This window comes from Nothobranchius furzeri, chromosome 10 (assembly GCF_043380555.1).
Source record: "Nothobranchius furzeri strain GRZ-AD chromosome 10, NfurGRZ-RIMD1, whole genome shotgun sequence".
NCBI classification, from domain to species: Eukaryota; Metazoa; Chordata; class Actinopteri; order Cyprinodontiformes; family Nothobranchiidae; genus Nothobranchius; species Nothobranchius furzeri.
This window is the reverse complement of record NC_091750.1, coordinates 30577137-30590676: the sequence shown is the minus strand read 5'-3', so window position 1 is coordinate 30590676 and position 13540 is coordinate 30577137. Positions and strand designations below refer to the sequence as shown.

At 43.5% G+C, this 13540-nt stretch overlaps 1 protein-coding gene across 3 annotated transcripts in view; it reads left to right on the top strand.

Annotated features, from left to right (window-relative positions):
- The window catches only part of mcama (melanoma cell adhesion molecule a), a 68330-nt gene extending 62021 nt beyond the window's left edge, over positions 1 to 6309 (top strand). Inside the window, exons 11-16 of one of the 3 annotated variants that reach the window (XM_070555501.1) lie at positions 704 to 834; positions 1022 to 1163; positions 1791 to 1826; positions 3352 to 3481; positions 4395 to 4512; positions 6062 to 6309. In XM_070555501.1, coding sequence (XP_070411602.1) covers positions 704 to 834; positions 1022 to 1163; positions 1791 to 1826; positions 3352 to 3481; positions 4395 to 4512; positions 6062 to 6064 — 560 coding nt within the window. In that variant the 3' untranslated portion in view covers positions 6065 to 6309. Of the gene's footprint in view, positions 1 to 703; positions 835 to 1021; positions 1164 to 1790; positions 1827 to 3351; positions 3482 to 4394; positions 4525 to 6061 lie in introns of all 3 variants that reach the window. The other 2 variants (XM_070555500.1, XM_070555499.1) reach the window with 2 other exon arrangements.
- The last annotated feature ends 7231 nt before the right edge of the window (positions 6310 to 13540 follow it).

The following is a 13540-nucleotide window of genomic DNA, read 5'->3' as shown; positions in this document are numbered from 1 at the left end:
CAGAATGAGGACAAAATCAGATAAAATGTATGGAGGCGGATATCCTCCTAACCCCTTCGTTCCACCAGAAGCAACAACAGCTGAAAACGTGCTTTGCTACGATTAGCCGCTGCTGTAGTGGACGGGTCACGTTTCGGACACGCTTAAGAGGCACGAGGACACGGTTCTGTTGTGTTCAAGCCTATTGTTTATGCTCTTCATTCCCAGAACATGTCAAACTCTGCAGCTAAGATTGGGCCAGACAGGAAGTCAAACACAAAAGCAGTGTAAAACATCCGGAAACTTTCAAAATAAAAGTCACAAGCAGATTTCCAGTTGCTTAGCTAGTCATTCCCAGTGAAACCTCCGTAGCCGAGGTAAACGGGACATAAAAGAAACCAGACCTTTTGGGATAAATGTTGTGTGGAACGCTGTTGCTTCCAGTCAGCGGTTGGATGGGAGCTGGTGGGTTAAACGCTTGGATGACATTTTACGTCGCTCGCATGCCCGGTGGAAAGGAGGGGTTAGAAGCTGCATTCTCTCATCCTGAAGAAGAACTTCTTGGGCCTTCCTTCAAATCTGAACTTTGTTTTTTTATCCCAACTAAATATTTGAACAGGAAGTGATCCTATACAGTGTGCAGAGACTCTTGTGTTGCACCGCTTCGTAGAAAAGCCCAGTACTACAACATGTGCAGATAGGAATGATACACCTTTGCTGATAGGTGGTCCCCAGATGGTGGGCGAGGAGGAGGCGGTGCAGCTGGAGGAGGTGACCGGCAGGACAGTGAATCTGAGCTGTGAGGTTAAAGGACATCCGCCTCCCAGCATCACCTGGAGCATCATCGGCAGCCAGGTCTGACTCACATCTAGACCTGCGGTCACTGAATCTGGTACTCCAGGGCCACCGTCCTACATGTCTGTGCTCCTGTCTCACACCCGTGCAGGAAAACATGCAGGACAGCGACTCAAGGACTATTTGATTTTTAAAATGCTAATTTTAGTTGAATAAATGAGAAATAATGATGACGGTTTCTCTGTAGAGCTGGCAAGAAGTGGTGAGCAAAGCAAATGATCACGTGATCCACAGCACGGTGTCAGTCCTAGTCACCTCGGACGTCAGCGCCCTGTGCAACGCCTCCAACGACATGGGCACTGATGTGAAGGCTTTCAGCATCAAAGCCAGTAAGTAGCTTGCATTTAGTCTGTTTGAGGTGAATTATTATTAAAAAAAGCTGAAATTGGAAAAAACTAAAGATTTTATTGCATTTTATTCCATGTCTCCTGGTATTTTTCACATTAGAGCAGATTTTAATTTAAGAATGTTGCTGCAAAGTGCTTTAAACATTCATGTTTATGGATTTAAGGACATTTTGGTCTGAAGAAACGCAACTAAGGGAAAATCTTTTAAGTGTTTTTTATTACCAGTTCTTTTCATGAAGAGGTATAAATTAAGAGTCTTTGTTTATACTTTATTACACACCAGAAAAGTTAAGATTTCACATTATTTATGGATTTCACTGTTTTTGGTGCACAGTGAAGGTTTCAGCTGAAAAACCATCATAAATACAAAACTGGAGGGAAACCCAGGACCTCGTTTAACCCTGCAGCTTCTTCAGTGAATCGTGTTTCTGTGGATCTGACTGCAGAGATGAAACAAAACACAGCTAAATAAACATCTGCAGCAATGTTTTTTCATTGAATCTTTAATGTTTAGAATAAAACTGAACCAGATAACTTGTTTTTTGTTTCCTAAACATGTAAAAACTGTGTGTGTTTGATTAATATCTGTGTTTTATTACTTGTTTGCAGTTCCCAGAGTCACCACGACTGCTTCCTTCTCTCCTGGTAAGACTGTCTTCTCCACCAGCTACTCTAGATGTTCGGGATTTTCCCGTCTGTGTGCGACAACGCTCGGAGAAGAACATGCATTATTTACAGGCTTTCCACCCCACCACTGGTCTTTAGTTAGCTGGCACGGCTTTGGGCTACCCTTCGGCTGTATTAAATATTCTGTTGGATTTTTGAGAGAAAAATCTTAACAGCAGCAAATTCAAGCTCACCAGCAGTCCAACGGTACTCAGATCAAACACGCTGCAGCGGCAGAACATTATTTGTTTATCCCAGAATTTTTAAGCACACACACAAAAAAATAAACGCTAATCGTAAAAAAACGGCTCTGCAAAGATTAATGCAACTCGAGTCAACAAGACGAGGATTCATTTCTAATTATTTACTGTCATTAATGCCTGTTAGAATAAAGTTTTAGGGATGTTTATTGGGGGCTGCTCAGTGGTGCAGTGGTTAGAGCTGTTTCCTTGCTCCAAGAAGGTCCTGGGTTCGATTCCCGGCCTGGGGTCTTTCTGCATGGAGTTAGCATGTTCTCCCTGTGCATGTGTGGGTTCTCTCCGGGTTCTCCGGCTTCCTCCCACCATCCAAAAACATGACTGTTAGGTTGACTAGTCTGTCCAAATTGTGTGTGTGTGCGTGTGTGTGTGTGTGTGTGTGTGTGTGTGTGTGTGTGTGTGTGTGTGTGTTGCCCTGCGATGGACTGGCTCCCTGTCCAGGGTGTACCCCGCCTGATTGCCCGTTGACTGCTGGAGATAGGCACCAGCCCCCCCGCGACCCTGCGTGGACAAGCGGGTTCAGACGATGGATGGATGTTTATTGATTTGATCTTATTTTCTACAACTCATAAATATAACAATCAAACTTGTGATTTTCATTTGTCTAATTTATGGAAGTAAGACTTAGTTAATCCTAAATAAGCTGGAAACTTTACCCCTAATGCCCCCTGGTGGTTGGTTGCATGTGAAGTTTTTAATTATACCCGGGTCGGGTTGCAGGGGCAGCAACGCTTAATTTAAATGTAAAGCATCGTGGTGCTTTTGGAGACTCTGAAACGTCTAGACTGTCTACATCTATGCAGGATGTGGCTCTGTTCATCACTAACATTTTATTTATAGACTTTGTGTTTATTTTGCATGTGCTTGTTCAGTATCTACATGTAACGTTACTGTGACTGGTGGTTGTTGCAGGCCTACCCTGATGTGAATACTCAGACCTCAGTAGTTCTGAGTATTCACTAAGTTATTCAGTAAGTAGTTTCAGATCACAGTAATGACACTTTTACTCTCGAAGCATTATTGAATTGAACTGAAGCGGGTTATAAAAGGACTTTCTCTGCAGATTGTTTTGCAGAGGAATAATTTAATGCTCAGCTAATTATTTCTTAATTTATTAGAAAAAGATAGATAGCAAACATTTGTTTTCATTTAATAACTGGTTTTAAAATATTGCATGAATGCTGTAAAATAAACAAAAACAAAGTGCTGAGCAGAGCGCGTGTCGTGTTTGTGTTCTCTGTTTGCAGTAGAGGGCGGTGGGGTGATCATAGTGGTGATCATTCTGTGTCTGCTCCTGCTCGCTGTGCTCGGCAGCGTTTTCTACTTTCTACACAAGAAGGGAAAGATTCCCTGCGGACGCTCAGGCAAACAGGAAATGTGAGTTTTTCCGTCCTCTCTTGATTTTTCACCGGCGTGGTGAAAACCAGGTGGTGAGTTGGTTTGGATGTTTGGAGAAGAATCTCATGAACAAAATTTTAAATTGGAATCAGCCCGATTAAAGATGGCCGCCGCTTCCTGTCTACAGTAAAGTAGGTCTAAATAAAGTTAATTGCGCTGATAGAGCTACAGTTCTAACTGATCACACGACGTTTAGTGAAACTGCATGACAGTATTTGCAAAACTAGACCAAATTAGGCATAACTCATTCATTCAACAGTGAAAAGAACGATAAGACTTCAACACGTATTTAGTTTTTGCACAGTGGAATGAATGAAATGGTGATTTAAACAAAACGTAGACCAGGACCAGACCGTGGGAATTTGTGTGTAGATAACAGAATATAAACCAAGGACTCAAAGCACGAGCTTCTGTCTGGACTCCACTGAGGTTGTGGTGTAGTGCATTGTGTCGTTACACTGGTAAGATGCGACGTTACGTATTTAGACTCAACCCCATCTACTAAGTCCAACCAGCGACTGAAACGCTCTCCTGAAATCACCGCGCCGTACCGACGCACGTCGTCCTGCTGAGACCCATCCAAACCAATCAGTAGAACCGAAGCTGAAAGTGACTCAGATCCTGTTCTTTTCGCTAATACTTGACTAAAATCTTATTTCCAAGACCAAGAAACTAAAAAACAAGAAAATTAGCCGTGTGAGACCCTTTTTATAAATGCAACAATGAGATCAAGAAAAAACAAGCATATTTAACAAAAGACCTTAAAATGTAAACCCTAGATGCAAAAACACAACATCTCTAAGGCAGAAGTTAAATATTAACTTCTGTTCCGAGTCATTTGGCCTTTTGTGCAATTTTACATCAATTTCTCTTGTTTTTTGTCGCCGAGCAGCACCAAAGAGAAGGCCACCAAAGATGACATTGTTGTGGAGATGAAGACTAACACAAAGAACGAGGAAGCTGTCCTCCTGAAGGGCGTCAATGGAGAGCAGAAAGGTCCTAATGACCAGGTAACTGTTGTGGTGAGTGAATAGTTTTAATTCAGAGGCCACAGACCCACCGCGGTCCCCTGCAGGCTGCAGACTTCACTGCTAGCAAATGTTGGGCTTTTATGAGAAGTTTTCCCAGAGGAAGCTGCAAAATAAAACCTCTCACCTTTGTCTGGAGAGACTGAAACATTGCAGATTTTGAATGAATGGCTTCCACTGACTCGTACTGGTACTGGTTTCCACTGGTACCATTATAAAAGTGTCCTTTTCAGGTTTACCCCTGGGAACTTTACTGTATTTCCCGTCACAGCTCTGTTGAGAGGCTGGTTAAATTAGCAAGAGCAAATATTTTGAAGCCTTGCAGGATGTTTGTAGATCAGATGGAGTGTGTAAAGAGGATCTGATTAAGCAGCTCGTAAACGGGAGTGCAGACAGATGATGAAACACCAGCCCAAAGACTTTTAGCTGCTTGTAAAAAACGACTTTTACAAACTGTGATATTTTGCCAAAGGGAGGTTTTACTTGGCACACTGTAGAAATTACTCGTTGGAATAAACTTATTTTACTAGGTTGTCAAACAAATGTTTTGGTAAATATTATTAACTGGGTATGTGTATTTATGACTGAATATTTATCATAAATAAATGATTCAGTGTAATGAATAAGACACAGCGAAAACATTTTATCGGTCTGTCTGTCTGTAAAAAATCAGAAGAGGGTAGAACGGCTTCTCCTGGTCAGGGGCGAGGTCCTGCCTCAAGTGGAGGAGTTTAAGTATCTCAGGGTCTTGTTCATGAGTGAGGGAAGAATGGAGCGTGAGATCGACAGGTGGGTTGGTGCGTCTACAGTGATGCGGGCGTTGTACCGGTCTGTCATGAAGAGAGGGCTGAGCCGGAAGTCAAAGCTCTCAGTTTACCAGTTGACCTACATTCCTCACCTGTGGTTACGGGTTTCGGGTGGAGACCAAAAGAACGAGATCGTGGATACAAGCGGCTGAAATGAGTTTTTTCTTCAGGATGTCTGGGCTCTCCCTTAGAGAGAGGGTGAGAAGCTCGGTCATCTGGGAGGGGCTTGGAGTAGATTCGCTGCTCCTCCACATCGAGAAGCCAGTTGAGTTGGCTCGGGCATCTGGTCAGGATGCCTCCTGGACGCCTCCCTGGTGAGGTTTTCTGGACACGTCCAACCGGGAGGAGACCTAAAGGTAGACCCAGGACACGCTGGAGGGACGATGTCTCTCACCTGGCTGGGGAGCGATTCCCCCGGAGGAGCTGGCCCAAGCGGCTGGGGAGAGGGACGTCTGGGCCTCTCCGCTTAGGTCGCGACCCAACTCCGGATGAAAAACTATGTTCGTCTTTACTCACTAAGCTCCAGAAGAATTATTCTAAATGTGCTCAAGTTGTATCCTGCTACTGTTTGTTTCTCTATCCTAAATAAACCAACAGGACACAAATAGATGCTTAAAATAGATTAGAAGGGAGATTTTTTTAAACATTTATTTTGACATCTGAATGTGACTAAAATCTCTGTAATGCCTTGAAAGTGTTCAGATGAACTTGTTTGTCCTCTGCAGTAAAACCACAGTGATCCAGCGGCGTCGCGGCGGACATCAGGTCGCCTGAAGCGGCGGCCGGAGTTTGAGCTGAGGAGGCTCCAGACCTCACACTGATCTGAGACCTGCAGACTTACAGCTCCTCACAGCCTGCACATTCCTCCCTCCCATCATGCTTCGTTCTCAGCAGTATTACACACACACACACACACACACACACACACACACACACACACACACACACACACACACACACACACACACACACAGGTATGTTTGTACAGACGTTTGTTTTTTATTTGGTTTCCAGCTGTGTTCATTTCTTGGCTGTTGTTTGGTTGCTGTCTGACGATGTTTTATGTGCATCATCGTCATTTTTTCTATCAAAGTGTAAATATTTTATATATTTTGTTATTTAAGATATTTTGGCACTCACGTGTTCGTTTCACAGCAGCGCCTGGCTCATGTTCATAAATCCCAACGAGATTTCACACAGGAAGTGACCTGAGGTCAAACGCTCGTTCCAAGAGGAGAGTACTTGAATTCGCTGCCGTTATTTCTGACGTTAGAGTTGCAAAACTACAGTTTATTTCCATCAAAATCAACATTTTGAGTGTTTGATCATCAGGAGATGTGGAAGCTGAGCTGCAGGATAATCAGTAGTTTTATGGATGGAGAGAGACACACTGGCGACCTTCTTTTCCAACTGCTGTCTCGTTCTTGTTTGTAAATACGTGTAGTTTAGAGACCTCCGCCGGAGGGCTGAAAGGGTCGGATTTAGAGATCTGCTGTGCCTGGTTTTTGACATCATACACTGAAGTTTGTCTTGAATCTGTTTGGTTTTTGTGTTTCCACTGAGAAGTCGCTGCCTGGAGAGGCGTCCCAGTGTTTTTGCATGTTTCACTCAGTTGGTTTTGGACAGAAAATGATCAAAAAAGACCAATGAGAAGGTAGATTAATAAAAGCAGGCAAGTTTCAGATTCATTTAATATGGATAAAAGAAATAAACTTACATTTTCTTTACTATTTAGACCAAAAAGAGGATTTAAAAAAAAAAACAGTTTTCCCTCATAATCTATAAGAATAAATAAATCTGTAGAAATTTTCACCAGACTTGATAAAAAAAACAGATGTAAAAATATCTTTGTTTGCGTTTAAATTTTTTATGCCTGCCTAATAAAACAAACATGGCCGTGTTTTAGAACATGTGTGCAGAAAACCAGGAAGTACCTTCAGTGACCTTCTGGGTTTTCCAAAGCTTCACGTTTCAGAAAAGCGATTGTTCAGCTTTGTGAGTCCAAACTAATTATAGAGGATGAACCACAAACTGGGTTTATTCTGAAACAAGAAAAACCTGCAAAAACACTGCCGGCTGCTTCTAGAGGCCAGCGCTGTGAATATTCTCCACTGTGTATTTCTGTTGTTGAGGTTTTTTGGTTCCTGAGAGTTCTACACTGCCCTGATGACTTGCAACGTTAGAGTAGCGACACCAGTTTATTATCCCCCCCCCCCAGTTATCCACTGAAACGTGCCGCCGTGTGCAGAGTGATGCTTTCTACATGAAGCCATAGCACAGACTTCTGATCAGATCCATGAATCTGCACCTCATTCGGTTTCATTTAGATTTCTTATGTTAGTGACGAGAAACGGAGTCTGAAACAGAGTTTTATGGGGGGTGTTTCAAACGTGTGTAAATTAAGTCATGTACATGTGATTCTTTGATGCTTGTGCTTTTTTATTTTGCAAGAAAATAATGCCAAATAAAAGTTTTGTTGAAACAAAGGCTGTTTCTTCTACTGAGGTTTTCTAGAAATGAGTCAGAGCCTTGGGGGCTGAATGTGAGTTGAGATGTGTGTGTGTGTGTGTGTGTGTGTGTGTGTGTGTGTGTGTGTGTGTGTGTGTGTGTGTGTGTGTGTGTGTGTGTGTGTGTGTGTGTGTGTGTGTGTGTGTGTGTGTGTGTGTGTGCGCGCGGTGCAAAATCCCACAGCAAGAAGGGTGAAAGTAGCCTCCAGACCGCTGTCAGCACGAACTGGAAATGACTCCAACGGTAGCTCAGATTTCTCACTTCGGAGGGAGGCAGGACACAAACCAGCTCACATCTGCAAAGAATCAAAGCTGCAAAACAAATCAGCCGCTCTCCAGCCGGTCGAAGCAAATCCTCCTAAACTCAGGGTGATGAAAGTGGGATAATCTCGGAAATTAAGGTCCTCCGCTTGAACAAAATGTTAAATTTTAATTTCATGCATTGCTTGAATGCATCATTCTTTGGTATTTGTTTCCCTAACGAACCAAAATGCACAAAATTTATTTCTAAAAGGATTCTTAATTTTTAGAGAACACCATAAAATGTTCCCAGCTGCAGTTTCTATGCAGAAACGTGCGTAACATTAGGTCAGGAAACATCTGGACAGGTACGCTCAAGCTTTTTCTTAGGCACCTACTGTCATGGTCTGCGTCTGCCCCTTCCTTCATGTGCCTCCTGGTGTTTCCCCATCCTCTCTAGGTGCTCCTTTTGTGTCTTCTAGCGCCCTCATGTGCCTCCTGGTGTTTCCCATTTGCTCTTTAGGTTTCCCCCTCAGACGTCCCTCTCCCAGGTCCTGTGCTCTCTTGGCCCCCTCTTAGTGTTTTCCTTTAGTGTCAGCTTCCCCTTAGTTTATTAGTTCATGCCTTCTGGTCTTTTGTTTTTCTCTTAGGTCATTTTCCTTTGTTACAGCCTTTCAGTATTTAGTGTGTTTTTCCCACCAGTGTGTTCTTCCTCCTCCCTGATTTAGTCATTGTATTCACCTGGTCCCTCCCCCCACACACCTGCAGTTAGCTCCCTCTCATCTTCCCAGTCTATTTAAGCCCTGTCTTGTCTCTGTGTGGTTGTCGGTCCATTATTGTTGTCAGCGTTGTTTCGTGCTCTAGTTGAGCTTATGTCTCCAGGTTTTGGTGCTCTAGTTGAGCTTATGTCTCCAGGTTTTGGTGCTCTAGTTGAGCTTATGTCTCCAGGTTTTGGTGCTCTAGTTGAGCTTATGTCTCCAGGTTTTGGTGCTCTCAGTGAGCTTTTGTTTTTGCTACCAGGGTTTTGGGATTTTGGACTTTTAGCTCGCTGCCTTATGCTTTATTTTGCAGGACGAACAAAAATAAATCCTATTTACTTTACATCTCCAGCCTCGTGTCATCCTGGGTTTCTGCATATTTGGGTCCTAAACATCCTCAAAACTACATTTAGTAAAATCACTCCGTTTTACTTTTTAACATTAAAAGTGCTACTACTAGTTCATCAGGTGTTTTATGTGTCTTCTCAAACCCCCAGTGAGTCGCAGCAGATGGCTGCTCAGACTGATCCAGGTTCTGCTGGAGGTTTCTTCCTGTTAAAGGGGCGATTTCCTCCTCACTCTCGCTACATGCTTGCAAGTGAAACTCAAAAATAACCCCCTTCTAGCTCCTGCTGGTTGGTTTCCTTATTTTGTCTCAATCTAAATAATTTAGGCTTCCTTGTTATATAAACTGCAGAATGAATCTGTTGTGAAGCATCAGGAACACGACTAAAATACCGTCTGTCAACTACCAGCTTCTAACTAAAAAGGCAGGTGTAAAAAAATCTGTCTTCCTGTGTCTAATCTCTGCGAGACAGTTGGTGGCTAACGCTCAAAACAGATGTTTTTCCCAGGAGGTTTTGGGAAACACTGGATTTAGATTAATCAGATAACCAGGAAACCATAAAACCCACAATAAATACTTTACTTCTCTTATTAATTCAACCAAGTAAAGAATTATCAACTGTTGGCTCTAAAACTTGTAAAAATAATAATTTCTTGAACAAACGGTTACAGAAAATAGTTTAATTAAAAATCTTAATGGCTTAGGCATGAAAACATGGCAGCACAATGAATGCAGGGTATTAAAAAGACAATAAATAAAATCATATCTACACAGGCAATAACAAAGCAATAACATTTTTAGTAAGCTAGTTCCGTTTGAAAAGGCCAGTTAACGCAGTAAACCAACACACACACACACACACACACACACACAGGATTAGTCAGCGGATCAGAACCGACTGGACAGCTCGGAGTACCAGCGACTCAGAGAAACGGCTCCGGGACAACTTGGCTCTGTGCAGCTGTTGCAGGAGTCGAGGATCTGGCGGGAGAAACGGGGCAGCAGCTGCAGCGTTTGGATGCTTTTGGGGGGGGGGGGGGGTAAAAGCTGCAGGTTTTCCTCTGGAATCCTAACCCTTACAACAGTCATCCTGGGGTGTTTAACCCTCCCACTGTCCTAGTGGGTGTGACCCCGCGAGGAAAGCTGACCATTGAGCAGGACTGATGGTTTATCCCTTGAGGTCCATGTGGCAGGAGTGAGGAGTGAGCACCACCTCACCCCTGCCACATGGACCTCAAGGGATAAACCATCAGTCCTGCTCAATGGTCAACTTTCCTCGCATGTTTTTATTCCTCCCTTATTCATAAAAACCTGCTGAGTCACACTTGGTGAATTAAACAGATCCAAGGATCAGTTTGGAGTTTAGTTGGATCATCTGTGAGCGTGTGCAGGATGGATGGAGTGGCTCTAGGAAAAGACATGTGCAGTAATGTATTAAAGGACACTTCAGCCGCTTGCTAGTCCAGGCGGAGATGAAACGTTCAGCTAGTTTTGTTTTAATGCTTGAGAAAACCTTCAGACATTTCTGGAGATCTACATCTTCAGGACTTCCTCAGCCGAGTCCACGCCCCCTGTAAGCAATCCAGGACTTCTATTGCACTGATCCAAACAAATCTCTTTAAATCATCAGATGGCCAGAAACGCTCTGGGTGAGTATAAAAGAAACAACCGTTTGAATGAATGAATGAATGAATGAATGAATGTTTAAAACGTTCTAACAAAAAGCAATTAGGGGACTGCATTCTACCTGGTCGCCAGTAGGGGTCACTGCTGCACATGAAATTTAACAAGAATGAATGAGTTTAAGGCGAGTTTAGAACCTTGTCAATTTTTTTGTGAAACAGATGATAAACACGAGGCTCACCATCTTTTAAAACTTATTTCCAACATCTAAAATATTAAATGACTTTCACACAACCTGTGAATTATTCAGATTAAATATAAATAAATCCCTGCCAACAGCATAATCTGATAAATATTTGGAGTGTTGGGAGAGAAACCGGGAGCATCCCACTGCCCCTGTAGCCGAAGTCAAAAATATGAAGCCAAGAGCTTAGGGAAAAATTCCCATGTGGCTCCGACATTTGGGAATGCTTCATCACATAAACTCAGACATATAGAAGAACCAAACAATAGAAACGTGCTGCACATTCACACGGAATGGCTTTTGAAGTGTCAGATAATTCCAGCACAGCTCAGCATTCCCAAACATGTCTGTTCGGGTTCTTTAAAAGCGACGGAGTACCATCTGCAGCTCAGGGGAGTAGCTCCAACTCCATCCAGGGGGTCAGTGAGCTCAGCAAAGCATAAAACAAAACCAGAAGACAGCAAAAATGTTGGAACGCTGCTCTATCGCCATCCGAGTCTGTCAAACACAACGGGCTTTATTTCCTGAGTCGCACAACAAACTGCTCCACCGGTTGTGCTTTCCACGGTTTCACTGAAACAGCCGGTTTGTCGTTCTCTAATCCGGTCACTGATTTTAAAACAACACTGTGTGCTTTCCTCCTTTGTATCCATCTTGGATCACGGAAACTGGGAGCTATTGGTCAATATCTGATGTGGTTGGTCTGAGACACCATCAGAACCGGTGCCTTTTCCTGTGCCGTGGCACTAAAACCATTTTATTTGTGTGTGAGATCCCTGCTGTTGTCCGTGTGCATCAGGTGACTAAATGCTTGTTGGGTTTAGAGTTTTGTCTGTTTGATGACTCAGGGCCAGTGAGGTAGATCAGCTTGGGATACTTTCCATGTTAATCAGGGACTGGTGTACTATTTGTGGTTTTCCTAGCATGCCGGGCTGCGACTGTTGGCGACAAATTGAAAAGATGGTTTTCAAAAGTGTGTCGAAACACTTGTGAGCAGCTTCTCTGTGGCAAATCTCTTGAATTAACTAAAAAATTTAGCTAAATAAAACTACAATAAATTTATCTCACAATAGTCCTCCTGGGCATCTGGAACTCGTCTCAAATTAGTTCCTGTGAGTCAGAAAGTGCAAGAAATAACACGACTTTGAGGAGTAAACTGTTACCAACACAACGGGTGAATTACAAACAACTCAAACTCTAACAAAAAGAAGTTTTTTCAGTTTGTTTGCAATTCACATGCTTCACGTGACGCAACCATGTAGAAAACTACACTGAACAAAAATATAAACGCAACACTTTTGTTTCTGCTCCCATTTTTCATGAGATGGACTTAAAGATCTAAAATTCATTCCAGATACACAATATCACCATTTCTCTCAAACATTGTTCACAAATCAGTCTAAATGTGTGATAGTGAGCACTTCTGCTGCTGAGATAATCCATCCCACCTCACAGGTGTGCCACATCAAGATGCTGACCCGACATCATGAGTAGTGCACAGGTGTACCTTATACTGCCCACAATAAAAGGCCACCCTGGAATGTGCAGTTTTGTCTCACAGCAAAATGCCACAGATACCACCAGCCTTGAGGGAGCATGCAATTGGCATGCTGACAGCAGGAATGTCAACCAGATCTGTTGCTCGTGCATTGAATGTTCATTTCTCCACCATAATGATACACTGTAGTGTAAAGCGCTTTGGAGTCCTTACTCTGACAGGCGCTATACAAGTGCGGGTCATTTATCATTTATCATAAGCCGTCTCCAAAGGCGTTTCAGAGAATATGGCAGTACATCCAACCGGCCTCACAACCGCAGACGACGTGTAACCACACCAGCCCAGGACCTCCACATCCAGCAGGTTCACCTCCAAGATCGTCTGAGACCAGCCACTCAGACAGCTGCTGAAACAATTGGTTTGCATAACCAAACAATTTCTGCACAAACTGTCAGAAACCGTCTCAGGGAAGCTCAACTGCATGCTCGTCGTCCTCATCGGGGTCTTGACCTGACTCCAGCTCGTCACCGTAACAGACTTGAGTGGGCAAAGGCTCACATTCGATGGTGTCTGGCACGTTGGAGAGGTGTTCTCCTCACGGATGAATCTCGGTTTACATTGTTCAGGGCAGATGGCAGACAGCGTGTGTGGCGTCGTGTGGGTGAGCACTTTGCTGATGTCAGTGTTGTGGATGGAGTGGCCCATGGTGGTGGTGGGGTTATGGTATGGGCAGGCATCTGTTATGGACGAAGAAACACAGGTGCATTGATGGCATTGTGAATGCACAGAGATACCGTGATGAGATCCTGAGGCCCATTGTTGTGCCGTACATCCATGAACATCACCTCATGTTTCAGCAAGATAATGCACGGCCCCATGTTGCAAGGATCTGTACACAATTCTTGGAAGCTGAAAATGTCCCAGTTCTTGCATGGCCAGTATGCTCACCGGACATGTCACCCGTTGAGCATGTTTGGGACGTGCTTGA